General features: G+C 40.4%; 1 protein-coding gene across 3 annotated transcripts in view; it reads right to left on the reverse strand.

Moving 5' to 3' along the window:
- Nucleotides 1–22804, reverse strand: part of LOC119856659 (cytochrome c oxidase assembly protein COX16 homolog, mitochondrial) — a 59513-nt gene that overhangs the window by 31993 nt on the left and 4716 nt on the right. For 2 of the 3 annotated variants that reach the window (XM_038404461.2, XM_043517486.1), the window contains exon 2: nt 4392–4469. In XM_038404461.2, coding sequence (XP_038260389.1) covers nt 4392–4469 — 78 coding nt within the window. Of the gene's footprint in view, nt 1–4391; nt 4470–10216; nt 10310–22804 lie in introns of those variants that run through there. The other variant, XM_043517487.1, reaches the window with a different exon arrangement.

The raw sequence follows: 22804 nt of genomic DNA on the forward strand, positions 1-22804 counted from the left end.
ATCAATGGAACAAAATTGGCTCTTTGGAAATTAGACCTAATTGGTGGACAAAATAATGAGAATGCGCCATTCCACCCATTACATCTTTTTGGAGCCCTTAGAGAGAGGCTGGGGGCGGGGGGGGGGGGGGGAAGGGGGAGAAGGACCTTTTACCAACACCACAGTTGTGGCAGAAAGATTTTGCAAATGATGATACCAAACCCTGATACTCCCCTGGGGATGCTTTACCATCATCATCACTGTACCAGCAAGGACCCAAACCCGATACCTGTGAGACTCTGCTCTGAATTCCCCTTCCTGGCGTGTCCCTTTACATCCCCAACTTTCTTCCTCCTGTCCTCTCTCTCTCGGCTTTTCACCTGATCCCAAAATCAGCTACACTGCATAACACCAGCATGGTGAGATGAGACACACCATTCAGCTCTGCTTAGCCTGAAAAGGACCAGTGAAGGAGAGGAATCTGACCAACCAACCACATAATGTCCCTGACCAGGAAGGTGAGCCAGGTGCAGAACACGGATATCGTGACTCGCCTGCCAGCTCAAAGCAACTGTCCATGACCACCCTATATCTTCAGATCGTTAATATCCTATCTTTTTCTCCCCATTCTGTTAGTCTGTCTTGTCAAAAGCCAGACAGTGACTATTATACCTGAATCAAAACTGAACAACAGAATTAATCTTTTCTTCCCCACCAAGGAATGTTTGACAGAAGAAGAGATTCTAACCTCTAAAGAGAGAGAGAGACTGATAGTTTTTGTATAATCACTCAATTTCAGTTGTAAGGCTTTTTGCCTTTTGATTCTTGCCCTTTTGTGTGTTTCAATTAATAAATTTCTAACCTCTTGCATGAATTTCCTAATGTGTATGCCACAGTTCTAAGCAGGCTGAGGTCTCTGTATACCAAACCCCAAACCTTGTTTAAAATTGTTTAAGGTGGGACAGTTACAGGGTCATATTAATACCTTTGACTCTTTGGGACCACATATTCCATCTAAATACAACACAACAGGCTTAATTAATTCAAACGTTTTTAAAGAGTTTTAAGATCTTCATATGGAAGGCAAGTGCAGATTATTATTATTATTCCAGGGGAGAAATTGCAAAAAGTCCTAATAATTTGTTATGTTTATTTACATTTGTAAATAGTCACCCACCCACAACTTGCTCTCCTGATGAAGACTTGCACTCTAGGTATGCTTTATTAAAACAAAACAAAAACAAAACAGCTTATTCTGTTGTAATACAAAAAATTAATGAGTGACAAATGAAACAGATGCTATAATCATTAGGCTTGTCAATGGATTTTATATTACATAAATTTAGTTTTCTTTTCTTGAATTTTTTTGTTCCTTCTAAAAAAGATTTGCTTCTTTTTCATTGGTTGCAATAGATTGTGATCCCTTTTCCTTTCTTAGTTTATAAGTTAAAATGGTTCTTAATACTATTTTTTTATGGACATAAAAACAGAAACCAATGGAGTACATTGTTACGACCGGTTTGTCCATAACCAGTCCTAGATCTGTGTTTTTAATCCTCTGCAGAAACTATATTGTTCTGTGTAACTATCACCTACTTCTGAATAAAATTATATGGGGAAAAAAAAACACCAAGAGAGATGCATCTGCCTTAACTAATATAGGTTTCAGTAGAATCCAGCTCTCAGATTCCCTGAGCTCAGGTGGACACTCCTCTATGTCCAATCTTCCCCTCAGCCTTCCTGTACTACTGTGTGATTCATTGATGCTTTCACTTATTAGAAAAATGGGGACAAGGAGTATCACAAACATTAATTATCCACACCCATCCCACCCTTTTTATGGACCAGAGAACTTGTATTGGACATTACAGAGACCAAAATTAACTGTCAGCATTTGGTGAAGACAGTGAGGTGAATACAATGGTGAGATCCTGACCCCTGTGGTGACTCCTTTGTATTTGATAAAAGGGGCAGAGAGGTGTGGAGATGCCATAAAAGCTTAGGACCGACTGACAGAGGATTCCAGGCACAGCTGTAAGTCTGTCTTTCAAGAACCCCTTGCAAAACCTGATAGAGGAGATATGTTGGAGGCAGGACCATATCATGCAGAGCTGCAGAGATGCTGAGCAGTGCTGCCTCCCAAATGACAGCCCAGGGAGGTTGTGTTTGACCCCAGAGTCATCTGAGTTACAAGGGCTTTTCCAAGGCCTAGAGCAGCCAATGATCAGAATAGAGCTAAGGTGCTGTATAGCTACATTAACCCACCAAGTTCTGTTCTTCACCTCTTAAAATAATCCAATGATTTTTTTACAAAAATTGCCATGGAATCTTTAATGATTACAAAGGGTTAAAAGCTCATTTCTATATCTCATTGGAAAATCAGCAGCAGAATGACTCTGTGCACCACTATGACACTCTCTACCTCAAAGTAGCATCCTGGAACCACCATATTCACCATGGTGATATGAGTATGATATGTTTTGTATAAAGTATATATTGTGAGCTACCATTTAAAAAGTCTTGATCTGTTGAATATTAATATCCTGTTGGATTGTTTGTACTATCATTATGAAATTATGAAGCATTACTGTATGAGTTACTGAAATACGTTGTGAGGTTGGGAACACCCACAACCATCCTTTCAGTTACAAAGGAGTAGCCATCCAGCATTAATGGCTAATCAAGAAAAGAATCCACTATCCTAGAGAATGCTCAGAGAGTAACTCGCATCACAGCAAAGATCTTTCCAGCAAGCTGAAAGGAAATATGAGAGACACAATGACAATCACTTGGCCACTCCTCCTACTCCCTCCCCCGCAGTGCAATACCCGGAGGATAAATTCTATGAACTGCAGAAGAGTGGCCCCAGGCTGGAAATGGAGTCCGGTCTGTGTATTGAGGATTTGTAATCTGCTTTTACCATCTGTCAGGGTGAGACACTGCTTGATTCAAACCCTGCTTAGTTTGAGGAACTTGGACTATGAATTTATTTTTGTTTCTTAAGTAGCCAACTCTGATCTCTATGCCTACTGCTCATAATCACTTAAAATCCATCTTTCTGTAGTTAATAAACCTATTTTATATTTTACCTAAAATAGCGTGTTTTGGTTGAAGTGCGTGGGAAATCTCAGCCCAGTTTACAAAGGCTAGTGTGAGTCCATTGCACATTGAGAGAGTGGCGAACTACATAATTAACTTATACTGGCCAGGCTCCTGACAGTTCTGGGGTGCAAAGCTTGGGGGGGGGACTGGCTAGAGCCTCACTATTGATGGTTCACGAGTGGCTGGAAGATCATTCATGTAACACAGTTGGGTGTGTCCCTGCCTCTGGTTGTCTGTGTAAGTGCAGTGCTTATCAGAGGTCTGTAGCTTGACATCAACATCACAGTGTGAGAGGCAGCCCAGGTTGGTGGGTTTGAAGGGCTCAGCAGTCACACAGTCCAGGTTGTACCCCGGGGACCCAGTCACAGCCACAAACAGGGCATTGATTCAGTAACGATTCAGAAGCGAGAGTGCCACTCAGTGAATCATCAGCACCACTTGCTGTAGTACTCAGTGAAAGATTCTATATCTAATATCTTACTACTATTGAGCATTTACTCCCCCCCAGTTATGGGTTTTCAGTTACATTACAGGAAAGATTTTTTTTCCCCTCCTCCCTCTTTTCCCCCATACTTTTAGTACAAGTTTCAGATATATGAGAAGACTGGGAGGGGAAGAAGGGTCCTCTACCTCCCTCAGGGACCCTAGAGCAACCCTCTGTGAGTATGTCTAAATTGGGAAAATAAGTGACATTTTAAAATGTGTTAACTAATACATGTTGATTAACACCAAATTTTAAACACCACTTATAACATGAGAGATGGTTTAATGCTTTTTAAAAAAAAAAAAAAAAAAAAAAGTGTGTTAGCTGGTCTTGGTCAACCCTAGGCTCCTCCTACCCTGCCTCACTGCCACCTTGGGTTGACCGGGACCATTTAACGCCATTTTTTAAGGAGTAACATCCTGTCTATCCTAGGCACTAAGTGGTATTTAAAAACATGTTGGTTTAAACATGTTGCTAGCAACTTTTAAAACACCACCTATTTTTCTGGTCTAAACAGCACCATTGTAACCACCCTCCTTCACTGTAACTCATCATTGCCCATCTAATCGGCCAGAGGGGCTTCTGCTATGCCATGCAAGATGTAGCAGCACTCAACTTACTTTTGCTCTCCAACCTGCCACCCAGGAAAAGGCTGGAAAGTTTCATTATCATCATCATTTGTTTTGTGGTGTGCCTCCCATGGAGCCCCAACCATGGATGAGGGCCACACTATGCTAGGAACGCTACAAATACCAAATCATCCTATTTTTCCAGTCCTCATTTTTTTGGTACTCTCTAGATTTGAAAAACCAACAACTTAACTTACCTTGCTGTGGAGTTTTTGAGCATCATAACGGATTTGAGTGAACTCACGGAGACCAAAGGACCCACCAATAATCAGGAGCTGAAATATTAAACAAAGAAAAAGCACTCACTAAAGAGACAGCATAGTACAAAACGCTCTGAACTACTACAAGAGAACACTGACCTTCACCCATTGCAAGTGTCACGAGGCCTCACATTCTTCCCAAGGCAGAAAAAAGACTCAAGAGGTGCATCACCTGATAAGCAGGGGGCATCAGAGCTTTCATCCATGATAGCCTGTCTATGGATCTCACCAAGTTTCTAATTTATGCATAAAGGAGTGTAGGGGTACTCAGATTTTCTAAGTGCCTGTTCCCTCCCCATCTCTCCCCCTCACAATCTTCATACATAATTTTCAAATGGCTCCTTGATTTGTCAGCAGCAGAGGACCCTGCTACCGGATTTGTTCTCACGATTTTCGTACCAATAACAGGGAAGTAACAATGCCCAGCTGGCTTATTCTCATGCCTGTGCAGAAAAGGACGCAATTAAGTTTCTGGAACAAACAAGCAAGACTGGAACAATGGGCCTACCGTCCTTTATTATGTCACTGAAAAAAATCAAACCCCATTGCACCTGTATCTTCATTATTGTCCCATTTATTTTGTTGGAGTTCCCTCCACACCACTGAAGCTTATGAAAAGGAAGAATAAAGGAAAAAATAGACAAGGCAGAGTCTCATGTCAGCATGAAGAAAATTATGAAATGATTTATTCTTCTGACAGGCAGACAGACGTCACAAAGCGTAAACATCTATTTTAACCTTTAGACAGCCCTGCCATGCTCAGACAAACCTAAAGATCAAGAACAGTATTAAGGGCTGGCTAAGTAATCTAGCTGCCACATGGAAGATCAGAGCTCTGACTCTTGCTCTGGCCTGACGTGCTCCTTCTGCTGTTCTCTGGCAAGGCCTATTGGCTGACATACAGAAAGGGAGGGCAACAGGCTTCAAAGAGAGACATGTCTGAGGAAGGCAATGGGAGCAGGATGTTCTGAGGACCCCAGAAGAGAAACTGTGTGTGCCCTTCCTAACTAGCACATTACCCCTGACAGATTATTTTAGTGATGCAGTATTTGTTCTGTTTAAAAAAAAAAATGTTAGTTTTCTTCGCAGTTTATTCCTCCTGGAAGGTGCTGGCCAAATTGATTTTCCACTGGAAGAGGTCAGGCTGCCCCACAACAGAAACAACAACAGGTATAACCTCCCCTCAGAAGCTGAAAAGTGACAGATTGGTAGCACTGGAAACCGATGCCTTCTAGATAGCCATAGAAATGAGCACCCCAGCAAGTGGCAATGAGCTCTAGAAGGAGTTAAGTCTGTACAGTCTCATTCTGTCTTGATCTTTTGGATAAAGCTGTGAATGTACATGACAATTAGAGCCACATGTAGCAGTGGCTTTTGTGATATGGATACCTACCTGATAGGAACCGGACCCAGAACTACAACTCATTTCAAAAAGCAAATCAAAAAACCATCAAGTGGTAGCAAATAACTTTCAGTAGATAACCTGAACCATAATGAATCAAACTGGGGGCCAGATTTCTGATTCCACCATTCAAGGAAGTGATTATGTTGTCACAGATGCTGGATCAACAAACACACATACTGCAGAAAGCAGGGATTTGTATGGGAAAAGCTTCTGCTCACTAACAAATATTTTGGTAATAAGATAGGAGAAGAAAAAAAAAACAGAAAACCCAACATGCTGATTAAAAGTGATTTTCAGATTTCCCTAAATATGGCATTGGTGATTAACAAGAAGAATCAATGTATTTCCTGACAGAGTCTGATTGCATGAAGCACTGAGCATCTCACAGGATGAGGAAATAACTAAACAAACGTGGTTTGAGTCACAGCATTTATTGTCATTAAAACAAGACTCTCCTTTGAAATTGGTCCTCTTTCATGGCTAATGACTAGTGTGTTAATTAACAACCCAAAGATTTACCTCACATTCTTAAAAGTTCCAACGAACAGACCACAAGAGTGGTTTCAAGAAGTTGATTGCTATCACACACAATGGTTTACCAGCTAGACCCATACAGTATGAAGAATGCAGGGCCGAAGCAACTGCACTAGAAAAGTATCTGGTACCCAGTTGTCAGTCCAGTCAGAAAGCAATAATTAGTCTCGTTAGGTCCATTAAGCATTAGTTTGCCCAGCAACGAACACTCATAAAATTATACTATATAATGTATGTTCACTTTGTGTTTTATTCACACTAACAAAAGGACTTACAGTTAGCCTGTTCCTCATAAGCCAAGCCCTACTAAATTGAGAATGGTCAATATACTGTGGTTTGTGAAGTTACTCTTTAACCAAAAGGAAATGACAACGCACACTCTTACTTTGCTGCATCAAAACATTGTATATAATAAGATTTAATAATCACCCTTTTGTGTGTGTCATAAGCATGGAAAAATGCTCAAGATTTCATGAAACAATAGTCATACCATGTGTGTATGTTCGATCTTGTCTTGTTCTGTATTGATTTTGGCCGGTTACTTGTTTGGCAGAGACCATTTACTATATACTACCCAGCATATTTTCAGCTATATACAGTACATGATAAGTAAAAATGCTACATACACACAAACATACAAAAGGAGGCTGGTGATTAGATTATCTATTTTTTTTAAAATTCAGTATCTGAACTGTACTACCCAATTTAGATTGTAAAACCAAGATGCTGTCTTCCTCCACATATTGTACAACACTGAGAACTACAGTATTAAATAAAAAAATAAAATAATAAGCCTAACTTGAGGTTCTAAGCAAAATAGATTGGTGGTTTCAGACTTGTACACATTACTTGTTTGTTCAAACCACAAAACCACCACCAGCCAGTAGTCTCTGCAGTGAAGAGAGAGGCCATGACTCAGCTGGTGTGACTAATTTACTCTGTTCCTTAGAATACAGTTCCTAACCTTTACCTGCCCTAATTTTACTGACACCACCATTATATTATGAAATCTAAAGAATGTTTAAATTCTGTTTTACTTTTTGGTCTTCACTCAGTTTGGACAGTGAAACCAGACTGCTCGGTTCTATTTTCTGATTTCCAAATCAGAAATAGCACCTTCCCTAACAGGGACCCTTGGGTGTGCCATAATACAACATATATTTCCTACCACCACTAATATTAGTTGTTAATAATTCTTACCAATGTTAAAATTATGTATATAATGCCAAGCACCTGAAGAAGGAACAGTAATTAAGTACATACTGAAAATTAAAACCAGAGTGGATATGATTTAAATCACTAGTCAGGAAGACTCCATTTAATCATGGATTTCTACATAAAAGTGCATTCTTGTTGGTTGTTATAACCTTAATACATATTCTTCACAACTCAGAAATAAATGTAGGTTTCATTTTTAGAAGATACACACTATACATTTTTAAACAGATTTATTTTGAAAACTTTTCAGATTCATTTTCTGATATAGCTGTAAAACTAATGATTGTTTGGTTGGTTATTTCATTTACCAAAGGTAACTGAAGCAGATATTTATGAAGTCATTGGGAGGTGAACTATCTCCAATTCAACAGGTTAATCATTAATATTTGGAGGATTTTCTTGCCATGCTGTATTAGGAGGAGAACACCACCAGACAGACATTTAAATTGTTTTATTTAAACTAAAACAAAAAAAAGTTATTTATTCTGGATTTTTTCCTTCAACAGCAAACATAATATTTTAACAAAATAAGCATTTGAATTTTTGAATTTAAAACATTCAAGTTTTTTAAAATCAGGTTTGTTTTTCTTAAAATGGTTTTAAACTAAAATAGTTAAATGAAATTTTTTTTTCAAAAATTTCAAAATTTTTCAAAAATTAAATAGACTATGTCGGCCAGGTCAACATGAGAAACTTAAAATACTGGCTTCTGCAGCAAACTCAGTCATCTTCACCTTCATTTTCCTGTTTGTTCATAATCTGGAAAAGAAAAATAAACTTTCCCACTTCTTCAGGTCCCAAACAATTTCTCAATTTGGAATGAATTAGTCCAAAGGAACAAAATATTCTTTCTACACCAGCAGACAGAAGCTACTGCTGTTAAAAGTGAGATTATCACTTCAACAGTCTCTGAATCCAAGTGCTTGCGTGACTTCCACCAGTTCACTGGTGTGACTTTCTTTAAAACATCATTAGCAAACATATATTTCTTGACTGGTTCACCCTTAGCTCTGAAGTTTATTACAACTGGCATTATGGAGGGATGATTGCTGGATGTCCATGTCATACCAACTCCTCTTCTTCAGCAGTTAAGGTTTGACCCTGGTACCAAGTATTGAGAATATTTGCAAGAAAATGAGCTGGAGATAGTGCTTGTCCCATTCATGTTCTGAATGCCTGTAATTTAACTCTGTCATTGAATATTTCTCTTTTTAAGATTTCACTCAGTTCCTTCCAAATTTCAACAGCGTCAGCAATAAAACAGCCATTTCCCTGCATTTTGTTCAAGGCTATAGAAAGAGGCTTCAGGGTACTCAGCATGTGTTCAACATTTCTCTTAAGCCCACTGTTGAGAACTTTGGCTTTGAGAGTGTCATCTATTTTTTCCATGATTTTGTTCACAAACTCATCAGATTAAGCCAGTTCTTGATATAGTGCTCAAAACAGTCCACTACTGAGTTCCATCGCACATCTTGTGGGAGAGTTAGCTTGGTTCCTCCCACTTTTTTCAGAGCAGCTGCTGCAAAGTGGTTGTTACGGAAGTATTTTGCAATTTCAACAACATAAGGCTTTATTTCTGGAACACTGAAGTCTTTGGCTAGGAGGTGCATCAAATGAGCACAGCAACCATATGTTATTAACTTGGGACCCTCTTCTAAATAATTTCTTCTCATCTTGGATACATCTGCAGCATTGTCTGTGACCAAGCTGTGTACTAGACATTTGAATTTTTTTTCCCCACAGTTTTTTTTATAGCTTTTACTGCTACTTCTTGTAAGTATACTGCTGTGTGTGCATTTCCTGATGTATCAATTGTTTCTGTAAGGAAGACATTCCCTTCTTCTGTTGTCACACAAACACATACAACGGTATCATTGTGGACATTGCTCCACCCATCAAGACTCAGGTTAACAATTTCACCCTCTAGACCTTTTGCACACTGCTCAATTTCTCTTTCATACACTTTATCCAGCAATTTGCCTGCGGCATCTGCTCTGTTGGATGAACTGTATCCTGGTCTTAATGACTGAACCATGTTAATGAAGTTTGGGTTCTCAATCACACGAAAAGGAGAGAGTTTGTTCAATTTTTTCATCAATTACCTCTTTTTGTAATCTGCTGGTTTTTATCACAAATCTATGGTTATTTCTGGATGATAGAGTTTTTTTTTCTTTTTGCTCCAGGTGATATACTGTGGTTATGTGACATACATGATGTGACCAAAACACTATCATTGGCAGATAACTCTGAAACTATAGAAAATGATGGTGATCTTGAAGGTGGATAGTCTTCGAATCCTGTATGTTGAGGATGGATTCTCCTAAACAAAGTAAGTCAATGCAGTTATTTAATTATTGTCATCATACTGCTCATTTAGTATTACTCACTGCATTCACTGACACTCAGTACTACTTTAAAGGTGAAATTGTAAAAGAAAGATCTGCCTATTTCAGCTATTTTTTATCACAACTGCATCTAAAAATAATAGTACTCTATAGTAACAACTATATTTTTTTGCTCAAACATGAGAATTCAAGAATAGTCCAGAAGGAAGACAGGCAGTCCTTAAGAAAGAAATATGAAATAAAAAAAAAAGTTTACCAACCTGAAGATCCTGCACATTCAGACATGTTCCTTTCATCATCTCCAACGCAGCTTCCTCCTGAGAAGGAGCACTTCTCATGATGTTGTTTCACATGGGCAACCAGGCCCTGCATTTCTTTGTTGCACTGCTTGCATTCTGCACGCATTACTGTCTTACCCACAGGTAACCCTAACCTAACCCTAACCCAGCCCAACCCTAACCTTAAGACTTCTGGAATATGCTGCTCAAAGTTTCACTTTTGTTTCTACTGCCTGTCCCTCCCTTCTCACATCTATCTCCAGACTCCTTCTCCTTGTCCAGATCTATTTCACCCCCAACAATCTTCTATTCATTCAACTTTTTGAAACTTTGCACTTTTAGAGAGGTAAGGGATTGACTGCGTACACAAATTTGCAGAGGGACAATAGGGTTGAAGTCTGTTATTTCTCACCTCTACATATTATTTATTTATTTTAAAACATTTTTGCTGTTAACAAGCATGTTATCTCTGGAGACACAAATCCAGAGTTTGAGAACTGCAAAACTAAGCATCTTTGATGATATCGTCTAGACGAGCCCCATTGGGTAGATAGAAAGATTAACCTAATTAATCTATATAGAAGCCCCTGGAACCCCATAAGATTGGGCCCCCAATCCATGAACTATTGGAACACATTTACAAAACTTTTCTTAAACATTACATGAATATATTGTCTCATACTACAGAATTAGAATTTATAATCCCTATTCCATGATGAGATATCTTTGAGCTATAATGTATCTTAATATCATCTTGAAATAGGTTTTTCCCTCAAAAAGCATTTTATCAACAAAAAAAAATCATTGATTTTTATCTACCCTGACTAAAACAAACTTTTACTCACCCCAATTCTAGTAACCTGCAAATTACTGCCTCGCATTTAATCAGATGACCCAGCATACCCTATGCTGTGGACAACCCAGCTGGAGAACAGAATCAATTTGGAAAAGCTCAGATAAACTTGTATTATTTTTAATGGGAGAAAGCCATTAATATTTTACACTTTATAGACTGGGCAAGAAAAGAAATAAAAAAGGTTCTGAATTCATTACATGCTGAAATGTCCCTCTGACTAGTTATTTTGAAGCATTCAGGATATGGATTTAATGGTGATTTTTATTTTATTTTATTTAACATTTAAAGGTCAGCTTTAAAAATAAAAAGTAATAATATTTATCATTTACACAGTACTTTGCATACTAGTAGCACGGCTACCATAAATATCCTCTTAAACATTCCAAACTGGATTATTCCTGTATATATCGATTACACATAAAATAACTCAACATTTTAACATAATCATGCATGAACAGAAGACTAACATGTTGCAAAGTAGAATAAAAGTTAGAATGTGACATAAAAGTACCATGTCACATAAATTCAGCAACCTCAATAAAAGTGTTTTATGCAAAAAAACTTGACATTAAATTCTCCTTAAGTTTCGGGTTTTTTTTAAATCTACCCATTCGCTCCCCCTTTGAGAACTGTGTTATGCAAACAGTTATGGATGGCATCGGGCTGATTATTAAAGCTGTATTTCAGATGGAGGATGCTAGTGCTTGTCACCAATTAAAACTGAGCTGTTCACTGATGGCCTGTGATGGCTTGAGAACTCCCTGACTTACTGCACTTCCCTGAGTTATCCTGAACAATCTAAAGCAGCCACCTTTAGTTTCTTACGTTAGCAAAACAACAAGAGGCAATTTCTCTGGCATCGCCTAGCAATTTGATATACTATAGAATCCCCATTGCTAAAGAAACTCATTCTTGTTGCAGCACCGATTGTGAAAGCCAACTTACAAAATTACACTCCCTTTGTCATAAATCCCTAAATTAATCACATCACAATATTCAATGCTAGCAACTGAGATCATACACTTGTGAAAAGAAAGCAGGAAAATGTTATGAAATATATTACTGGAACGATAATATGATAATTTTCAAGCCTCTTCTTTAAGACAGCTGCTGTCAAAGTCTCCAGCTATGCATTGTGCAACTGCAAACTGGAAGTCATATGAAATATTTTCTTTTTTGGTTTGCAGTGATCAGAGTTAAAAGGTTTTGGGGGGTTCCTTTTTTAAAAACCGTTGTGTGTGCGCAGTTCAGTGCTGGTGAGAGGTGCCAGTTGGACAGCCCTGGAGAATGAAGCCCTTTATTTATCCACTAAACAGGTGCAGCTTGGGCAGCAGCACTGCAAGCTTCCATCCCACCAAAACAGCTATCTGGTTTAACTCGGAACTGGAGGGACATGCTTCTAGGGCAAGGCAATAGTTTAGTCTCCATGGTCATTTCAAATCATTGGTCCCTATGCTGTGACTGCTAATAAGGGAGACAATTAGTGCCGGCTGTAGTGGTGGTTTTGTACCATGAACATTGTCTAAATGGGAAATTTACTGAGACTCCCAATGCATTTCATATGAACAGCCTCCAGATGGTAACATTTAGTCACTATAGATTAAAACATGCCACACCATTAACGCAGGCAAGTAACAGTAGTAAAGGAAATACAAGATATATATGAGGTTACCCCGTCAAACTTTGTGTGCAAAATCCAAGCGTGAAGAGAAATGGGACAAAGAAGTGGATTGGGAGGGAGAATCTCCTCATACAAGCCTCATTTTTCCCCTCCCACCTTATCCCTTTCTCCCCTCTCATTTGAGCTGAAATGTGGGTGGGATCATTCAGTCTGGTTCTCTTCCCCACAGATGGGGGAGGGTCTCTAATGCAAGACTCTTCTTTCTTCTGTTTGTGGCAAAAAGATTAACCTGATTTTCATTACAGGCCACAGAGCCTCCTTTTGAAAGGTGCTCAAGTGCCTTGAAAATATATATTTGATGTGAAGGACAAATTAAGAACAAGATGTTAAGGAATTGGGTTAGCAGATGACCACCAACAGAGAAAGGAATGAACATCATCACAGTGCATAAATACTTCTAAGCTTAAAGATCAGCAATAGCCTCTCTGCTGATGCCACCTACCCAAGCTGAAAACAAGGGCCAGCCTTGCTGGGAAACCTACTCCTTAGCAATATACCAAGTAAAGGGATACTGACAATATGCTGACAAATCTAGGGCAGCAACTTGGTTAAAAAAAAGGGAGCAGATTGCCATTGCCTCCGATCTTGAATAGAATATTCAGGCCTCAGAGATTACAGGTCTCGGCACACAGTACTCCATCTTGATCCAAGCAACCAGATCACCTGGATCAATATGGAGCACTGTATAGTGGGACCTGACCGCTGCAGGCTGCACCACCAGAATCAATATAGTAAGACGAGGCCTTGAAACATAAACCCTTGTATCACAGGCCCAGTATGAGACCCAAGGAGTGAACTAAAGTAATGGTCAAGACTTTGTTAACATAAAGCAAATTAAACTGTGAGCCAGAGGCAGGCTCTGCTCACAGAAGCTAGCAAGAAGGCGGCTGATATTGCACGTGTACGCATACCTAAAATGTGCTAAGCACTAGTAAGATAAACATGTGCCAGGATGGTACCAGAACATTCCGGTACTAACACATTCCACATAGATAATAAGGAACAGGTTGACACATCCTAAAGACAGGATCAAAAGGGTAGAATTGTTTTATTCTATTGTTTTAGCACGTAGAGGGGCTGTACTGCAATACGTCAGGAGTGATGTGTAACTTGTTTGTACCTGTGTATAAGAACGCACTCGAGTGGATGTCTTTGTCTGGCATAAGCGGCAGTGGAGAATCCCGCCACTGACTGAGCTGGTCCATTGTCAGGGAGCACATATATACTAGCAGAATTGAAGACATCTGATCCGCGGAGCTAGAGACCGTGTTTCGTTTGGCAATAAACCCAGCCTGGCATCTTCGTACCTTATCGGAGTCTGTGGTCCTTGGGGTTTCTCTTGGGTTCTGCTGTGCCAGCTATCCGTGCAGAGACAGGTCAGCACAGAGGGAACACCCACACACACACAGCTGACTTATCACTGAACAGAGCAGAGCATCATACTGGTGACGCCTGACAACATTTAAGATGCAAATGGCTGGGAGCCACATTGTAAAGCTGTTTTGTCACACTCTTTAGACAGCCCGGTATATTTTTTGGCAAAAAAATCTTGTTTATTAAAATGTCCATTTCTTAATGTATAGGAGAATGCAGAAAAGGCATTTAGTAGAAACCAATCTCAGAACACAAAAAAGGAACATATGGGCTGCTGTTTCCTGCGTGAGCATTAGCAAAAATGGGCTTTTTCAACCAGACTGTTGTCATTTTGCATTATTCACAGTGCTTGGACTGGTCAGGTGACAAGGGAATTTTACTCAGCAGCTGCAGCTGTTTGGAGAACAAATATGCAGTGCTGGTCAAGTGCAGCTTACTGTTACAAACACTATTCCTTTCTTAAAAAAAGGGTAATCCTAGTACCATTTTAAAAACTAAGGTTACTGCCACCCATGGATCATAGGTGCAAATCCAGCTAAGATTTATTGTGACCAAGGCTCTTTCCATCTGATCGCTCGTTGATGGTCTCTGAGCATGAAAAGATGTTGATATAACTTCAGTTACCATTAGACTAATAGCTACATTAAAAACACAAAGAAACCACCACCACTGTTGCCATTAACTGTCCCCCTAGTTGTTAGTATTAGGACAGGGATAAAAACTGAATGAGCCAGGGGAACAGAACTAACCTCCTGCCCCTCTCTGTGGTTCCACCTGATGAGGACTCAGGCTTCTTGCAGGGCAGTACAGAGGAAATTGGGAGGGGAAGACCAGCATGCCACTGCGCATGTTGTATCTTTTCTGAGGATAAACAGAGGACTTCAGTCTACATGACTGTCAGGCTGCCCATTCTACCAGCATTAAATTCACCACATACACAATCTATTCAAAATTAAGTTGGGGTTTTATTCACAGAATCAAAGAACATTGCTTTTTTTTGGGAAGGCATTCATTTGGAAACTCTCACACAAATGCCCTAGACCTAAATCAACCCACTGAAGGACTAAGGAAAGACACTGTAGGTCAGCTAATTCCGACAGCCATACTAATTTACCAGACTAAGACCAAAGCAGTACCAGCCATAGCAGACCATTCAGGTGTGCACATACTAGCTTCCAGCATACCATAGGCTGTTTCAAAGGATGGTCTCACATGGAGCAGTGCCATACTCCAGAAAGGATGCAGCTAAATAAGAGTTTAGAAGCAGTGGTGCAGCAGGAACCCAGTACACAAACTCATCTCATCATTAGATTAGAGGAGCAGTGCTTGAAATAACACCCACAGACACATACCAGTGACAGCATATGAATCAGTGGTTGGGAGAAATTGTTTCAAAAGACTAAAATAGCACTAACGAAAGATTTTTATCCTCTATGTGCAGCACTAGTAGGTGTTTGTTTACACATACATCAGTTTACCTACAAGACTCAGAAGCCAGTTTGCTTCTCAAGAGTAAATATTAATGCCTATTTGTTCCTCATATACACATTCTAGGCATATGAAGGGTTAACTTCACTATGTTTCATATGGTAAATTGTATTGTGAACAGAAAAGTCACATGACGCAATAAATATAAATTCCCTGAAGATTCTGAGATTCACATATTGTGAATTTTTAGTAGAATGCTGCATGTGAGCTTAAGGGTGCCACGAGGCTGGCAGAGCATGAAGAAGCGGAAGAAATGCTCCTTGTGTATTTGTAATACGAATTTTGGCACTTGATGCAATAATAGAAGACAATGTAGTAATAATCTGTATACACAGAAATTAATGTCAGCAATGTCCTTTAGAATCTTTATTCATAGCAAGAATCTTCCTCAGTTCTAGGATGTGCCACCTTCCAACAGATCCTACAAGGTAATGAAAGTCAAGCGTGCTCAGCATATTATAGGATCAGGCATTCAGAAATTTACCTACTTTTTGGAGTCTGAACCCACTTCATTAAGAGACCCTCAGATAGCCATTTATTTAAATACATTATAAAACAGGATGGACTCACCAGTCCATTAGGCCTGCAAGAGACCACCCACCCAAAACCACACTGCATGGTAAAAAAGGCAGGCTTCAGAATACAGACAAAAATTTTCTGAACACTAGTCAGACTGTCCAGAGGACCCACATTTAAACTGGGGATAAAAATAATCCCAAAACATATAAATCCAAACTCTCCTGACAACAGAATTTTTATTAATTTAAACAGACAAATAAGTCTTTAGTAGGAGCCTTGCATACCAATGTCATTTCCTTGATGGTGCTTAGGAGTACTGACCACTTATTCCAATGCTGCTGGTGTGTTCCCTCCTTGCTGACCTCTGTTCCCTGCTCTGTATGTTACATAGACAAAAAGAGCAGAGTGCTGATCAATAGGAGCACACCAAATGGCAATGCAACAATATGCACAGCACTTTCAATTCCAGAGGCAGAATTCAGAGGAAGAAGGGGAAACGTATGCAAGCTATTGCCAAAAGACATTTTTATTATAGCGGAAGAAGAAACCGATAAATGTGAAGACATAAGAATCTACCCTTTTCAGACTGGAAAGTACAATAGATCAAGATGCTACAGTTGAGACTATATCTCTGTATGTAATAAAAAGTTAGAATTCAAGATGCATTTTAAAAAGGTCTACCCACTATGACTCAAGTTCTAAGCCTCAGGTTCCTGTTTTTCCTCTTACAATATCTGATGGACGAGTAAGAAGAATCATAAGAAGCTCAACATTTATATTCCTTACACAGCTTTAGGTGCTTAGAAAGTCATTGGCTGTAGCAGACAAACAAAGAACCCTTAACTTGACTCTTGGCTACTACCGTGAGCGTAGGAGGGGATTTGCAACATTCATTTTAAAACGTTATTTATTTGTAATTTTTAAGTCTGAGTATGTATTTTCTTAATAATTTGGAAAAACAATCTGTATTTGTCTGAAGAAAATGCATTTCCCATTAAATGTGTTAACTGCACCAGAGAAGTAATCTGACATGCTCAGTGTCTCAGAAGAGTGTATGGTGCCAGCTCCATTGGCAGTGGTGCCAAAGAGCCTTGCTGGCACAGTATCATCTGAAAGTGTCACAGGAGGAATGGGACACTGACAGACGCATGCTTATTCAGGCAGACAGAGTTGACTGTGGAATAAGAAACAACACTGAAAGCTAGGACCCTTCCTCTAACGGAGAGCCAAGTGTCATACTGCATGATAACCTGCAGGTGGTAATGAAAGAGTTAATCCCCCAGTACCTTTCTGCAATAGGAAAGGGAGAGATACGGATACAGCAGGAAATAAAGGTAAGTACACCATGTGTGGATACAGCCTCCTTCCTCACAATAGCTCACACAGATAGTTATATTTGCAAGGTCAGCGGAGTTCATTCCAACAGATGTTACCATCTTAGTGCTTTGGGACTCTACACCCTCTAGCATTCAAGCTGTTAAAAGCTGTTTCATGCCAGGTTACATCACTTTCCTAGGCACATGTTGCCTTATGCCAGGCACTGGTATCACCGCACATCAAGTATGTAGAATTAAAGAAAATGAGATTCATTGATTTATCTTGGGGGGCGGGGGGAAGAAAGATCTGTCCCTGTTCGTTCCATTGATTTGTTAATTTGCACTCTACAGTCCAGCTGGTGTTGGAAAGAAAACACCCTTTCCTACTAGGAAAATGTGACTGAGGACTCTGATGAACATGTTACTCTCAGAGGCTGATAATAGGAGGCTTTAAAGATCACCTAAATAAGAAAACCTGACTCAAAGCAGATCAAAATTATAAATTCACCCTGAAAATGGGTAAATATACAAACATGTTTATTCAAAATTATATTATATAAATAAAACCAACTGTCTTCAACATATCTTTTTCACTCAGATCTGCAGAAAGAGTGGCAGATAAACTTCAAGTTGTAAAATGAAAGACAAATGAGGTACATTTCAAGACAGTTTTAATGTATTTTTAAGTGAATTTAGTGCTGATGAAAGGCCTGACAGCCCTCCTGACTAAAGACCTCTTTTTATCAACAGAGCAAGTATAGCACAGGAAGCAACACTCCCAAGTTTTCCTTACAGTAGGCCAATGCTATGTACCAACAACTTCTGAAGAAATTAAGCATCTATTCTTTTTGGTTGCAAAGACAGTTCACAGCTGGTATCTTCCTGACTATGCACGCAGAGCCAGTGCCTCTGCTGCTGCTCCTAGCTTCCCAAACAGTATAAGAGTGAAGATAACAAGATTCCGTTCAGCTTCACTGATGCTATTTAGAACTCCTTGAGCAGCTGTGAAACTAACAAGAACCATATCTTCACCACTGTTCCTGCTTTGGAAAGCCCTGGAAAGCAAGAGAGGTGTGCTGGAGTATGTACAGGGAGAGAAAAACTTTAAGGGGGGAAGGCTAGGAAAGAGATATAGTAGGAGACCCCCATTCCCCAACCAACCAAAAGGCATCCCCAGGGATAAGAGCCATGATTATTAGTGTTAAATGTGTTGCCTTTTATTTGAAATTTCACCTTGTTGTTGCATTAAAGAAAAGGGGGTAATTAGAAGCCCCTGATTTACCTTCTTTACATCGTTTACATACTGCATCTCTATCATGTCACCTCTTTGTCTCCACTGTAAAAAGGATTAAATTGTATATTATAGTATCTCCTCAGGCAGAAGCCCTGATGTGGGGCTAAGAATTGCTGTTGCCTTTCTCTGATCCTCCTCCATTTCTACTTTATCTTAGCTTTTTTGAGATGTGCTGACCAAAACTGAACAAAGTTTTCAGGGTGAGGACATATCATCCAGGGCTTTGGAGTGGAGCCCGCAGAGCAGCTCCAGAGCAGTGGAACTGCAGGTTTTTGCCTGGAGCTGGAGCGGAGCTGGAGCACAGCTCCAAAGCCCTGATACCATCAATTTATATAATGGCAAAATATCAGGATTATTTTCCATCCTATTCTTCACTCACCTAGAATCTTACTTTCGAAGTCTCCGACTCAAGGAATATTTCCAACACGCCACTGAACAGCACACTAATTCACAGGAAGCTTCCTACGAACACTACAAAAAGAAGGTTTCAGAGTAGCAGCCGTGTTAGTCTGTATTCGCAAAAAGAAAAGGAGTACTTGTGGCACCTTAGAGACTAACAAATTTATTAGAGCATAAGCTTTCGTGAGCTACAGCTCACTTCATCGGATGCATTTGGTGGAAAAAACAGAGGAGAGATTTATATTCACACACACAGAGAACATGAAACAATGGGTTTATCATACACACTGTAAGGAGAGTGATCACTTAAGATAAGCCATCACCAACAGCAGGGGGGGGGGGGAGGAGGAAAACCTTTCATGGTCCACGAGAGACTGCTGAATTGGAATTAATTTGCAAACTGGATACAATTAACTTAGGCTTGAATAGAGACTGGGAATGGATGAGTCATTACACAAAGTAAAACTATTTCCCCATGGTATTTCTCCCCCCCACCCCACCCCCCACTGTTCCTCTGATATTCTTGTTAACTGCTGGAATTAGCCTACCTGCTTGTCACCATGAAAGGTTTTCCTCCTTCCCCCCCCTGCTGTTGGTGATGGCTTATCTTAAGTGATCACTCTCCTTACAGTAAAAAGAAAAGAAGTACTTGTGGCACCTTAGAGACTAACAAATTTATTAGAGCATAGTCTCTAAGGTGCCACAAGTACTCCTTTTCTTTTTGCAAATACAGACTAACACGGCTGCTACTCTGAAACCTCTCCTTACAGTGTGTATGATAAACCCATTGTTTCATGTTCTCTGTGTGTGTGTATATAAATCTCTCCTGTTTTTTCCACCAAATGCATCCGATGAAGTGAGCTGTAGCTCACGAAAGCTTATGCTCTAATAAATTTGTTAGTCTCTAAGGTGCCACAAGTACTCCTTTTCTTTTTACAAAAAGAAGGATTCTGTGTGGACTCCTCCTGAAGGTCAAAACAACAGACTGTACTTCTACATAAAGTACTTCCATTGACATGCACGAGTTGAAATTGTGGAAAAGCAGCAACACTTGCCCCATAACCTCAGCCATGCAGAACAGAATGCCATCCACAACCTCAGAAACAACTCTGACATTATAATAAAAAATGCTGAAAAAGGAGGTGCTCTAGTCATCGTGAATAGGTCGTAATATGAACCAGAGGCTCCGAGACAACAACTCTCTGACACCACATTCTACAGGCCATTACCCTCTGACTCCACTGAGGATTACCAAAAGAAACTACACCATCTGCTCAAGAAACTCCCTAAAGAAGCACAGGAACAAATCTACATTGACAGACCCCCCTAGAGCTCTGACCAGGGGGTATTCTACCTGCTACCCAAAATCCATAAACCTGGGAATCCTGGACACCCCATCATCTCAGGCACTGGCACCTTGACAGCAGGATTATCTGGCTATGTAGACTCTCTCCTCAGGCCCTACGCTGCCAGCACTCCCAGCTATCTTCGAGACACCACTGACTTCCTGAAGAAATTACAATCCTTTGATGATCTTCCAGAAAACACCATCCTGGCCACTATGGATGTAGAAGCCCTCTACACCAACATTCCACACAAAGACGGATTACAAGCCATCAGAAACAGTATCCCTGATAATGTCACGCAAACCTGGTGGCTGAACTTTGTGACTTTGTCCTCACCCACAACTATTTCACATTTGGGGACAATGTATACCTTCAAATCAGCGGCACTGCGATGGGTACCCGCATGGCCCCACAGTATGCCAACATTTTTATGGCTGACTTAGAACAACGCTTCCTCAGCTCTCGTCCCCTAATGCCCCTACTCTACTTGCGCTACACTGATGACATCTTCATCATCTGGACCCATGGGAAGGAGGACCTTGAGGAATTCCACCAAGATTTCAATGATTTCCACCCCACCATCAACCTCAGCCTGGACCAGTCTGCACAAGAAGTCCACTTCCTAGACACTACAGTGCTAATAAGCAATGGTCACATAAACACCACCCTATACCGGAAACCTACTAACCACTGTACTTACCTACATGCCTCCAGCTTTCATCCAGACCACATCACATGAGCCATTGTCTACAGCCAAGCTCTAAGATACAACCGCGTTTGCTCCGATCCCTCAGACAGAGACAAACACTTACAGGATCTCTATCAAGTGTTCTTAAAAGTACAATACCCACCTGCTGAAGTGAAGAAACAGATTGACAGAGCCAGAAGGGTACCCAGAGGTCACTTACTACAGGACAGGCCCAATAAAGAAAGTAACAGAATGCCACTAGCCGTCACCTACAGCCCCCAACTAAAACCTCCCCAGTGCATCAACAAGGATCTACAACCTATCCTGAAGGACAAGCCCTTGGGGGACAGGCCAGTCCTCGCTTACAGACAGCCCCCCAACCTGAAGCAAATACCAGCAACTACACACCACACAACAAAAACACCAACCCAGGAACCAAACCCTGCAACAAACCCTGATGCCAGCTCTCTCCACATATTTATTCAAGCGACACCATCACAGGACCTAACCACATCAGCCACGCCATCAGGGGCTCGTTCACCTGCACATCTACGAATGTGATATATGCCATCATGTGACAACAATGCCCCTTTGCTATGTACATTGGCCAAACCGGACAGTCTCTACGCAAAAGAATAAATGGATACAAATCTGACGTCAGGAATCATAACATTCAACAACCAGTAGGAGAACACTTCAATCTCCCTGATCACTCAATAACAGACCTAAAAGGGGCAATTCTTCAACAACAAAACTTCAAAAACAGACTCCAACGTGAAACTGCAGAACTGGAATTAATTTGCAAACATGGATACCATCAGATTAGGCCTGAATAAAGACTGGGAGTGGTTGGGTCATTGCAAAACCTAAACCTAGTTTCCCCAATACTAGTTTCCCCCTACTGTTACTCACACCTTCTGGTCAACTGTCTGAAATGGGCCACTCTCATTACCACTTCAAAAATTATTTTTCCTCCCTTGGTATCTTCTTGTTAATTGAATTGTCTCGTTAGACTGACCTCACGCTTGGTAAGGCAACTCACATCTTTTCATGTATTTATACCTGCTCCTGTATTTTCCATTCCATGCATCTGACGAAGTGGGTTCTAGCCCACAAAAGCTTATGCCCAAATAAATTTGTTAGTCTCTAAGGTTCCACAAGGACTCCCCGTTGTTCTTGCAAAGAATGTCTATGTAGATGCTTCTAGGTGGTTCCTTTCAGCCACAATGAATCTGTCTCTACACCGATTTCTGTACTCCTCCCTGACGAGGGGATTAGCGCTAAAATCGACCTTGCTGGGTCAAATTTGGGGTTCTGTGGACGCAATTTGACAGTATTGGCCTCTGGGAGCTATCCCAGAGTGCTCCATTATGACCGCTCTGGACAGCACTCTCAACTCAGATGCACTGGCCAGGTAGACAGGAAAAGCCCCAGGAACTTTTGAATTTCATTTTCTGTTTGGCCAGTGTGGCGAGCTGATCAGCACAGGTCACCATGGAGTCCCAGAATCGCAAGAGCTCCAGCCTGGACCAAACGGGAGGTACTGGATCTGATCGCTGCATGGGGAGAAGAATCCGTGCAGGCACAACTCCATTCCAAAAGACAAAAT

This window comes from Dermochelys coriacea, chromosome 6 (genome assembly GCF_009764565.3).
Source record: "Dermochelys coriacea isolate rDerCor1 chromosome 6, rDerCor1.pri.v4, whole genome shotgun sequence".
In the NCBI taxonomy this organism is placed as follows: domain Eukaryota; kingdom Metazoa; phylum Chordata; order Testudines; family Dermochelyidae; genus Dermochelys; species Dermochelys coriacea.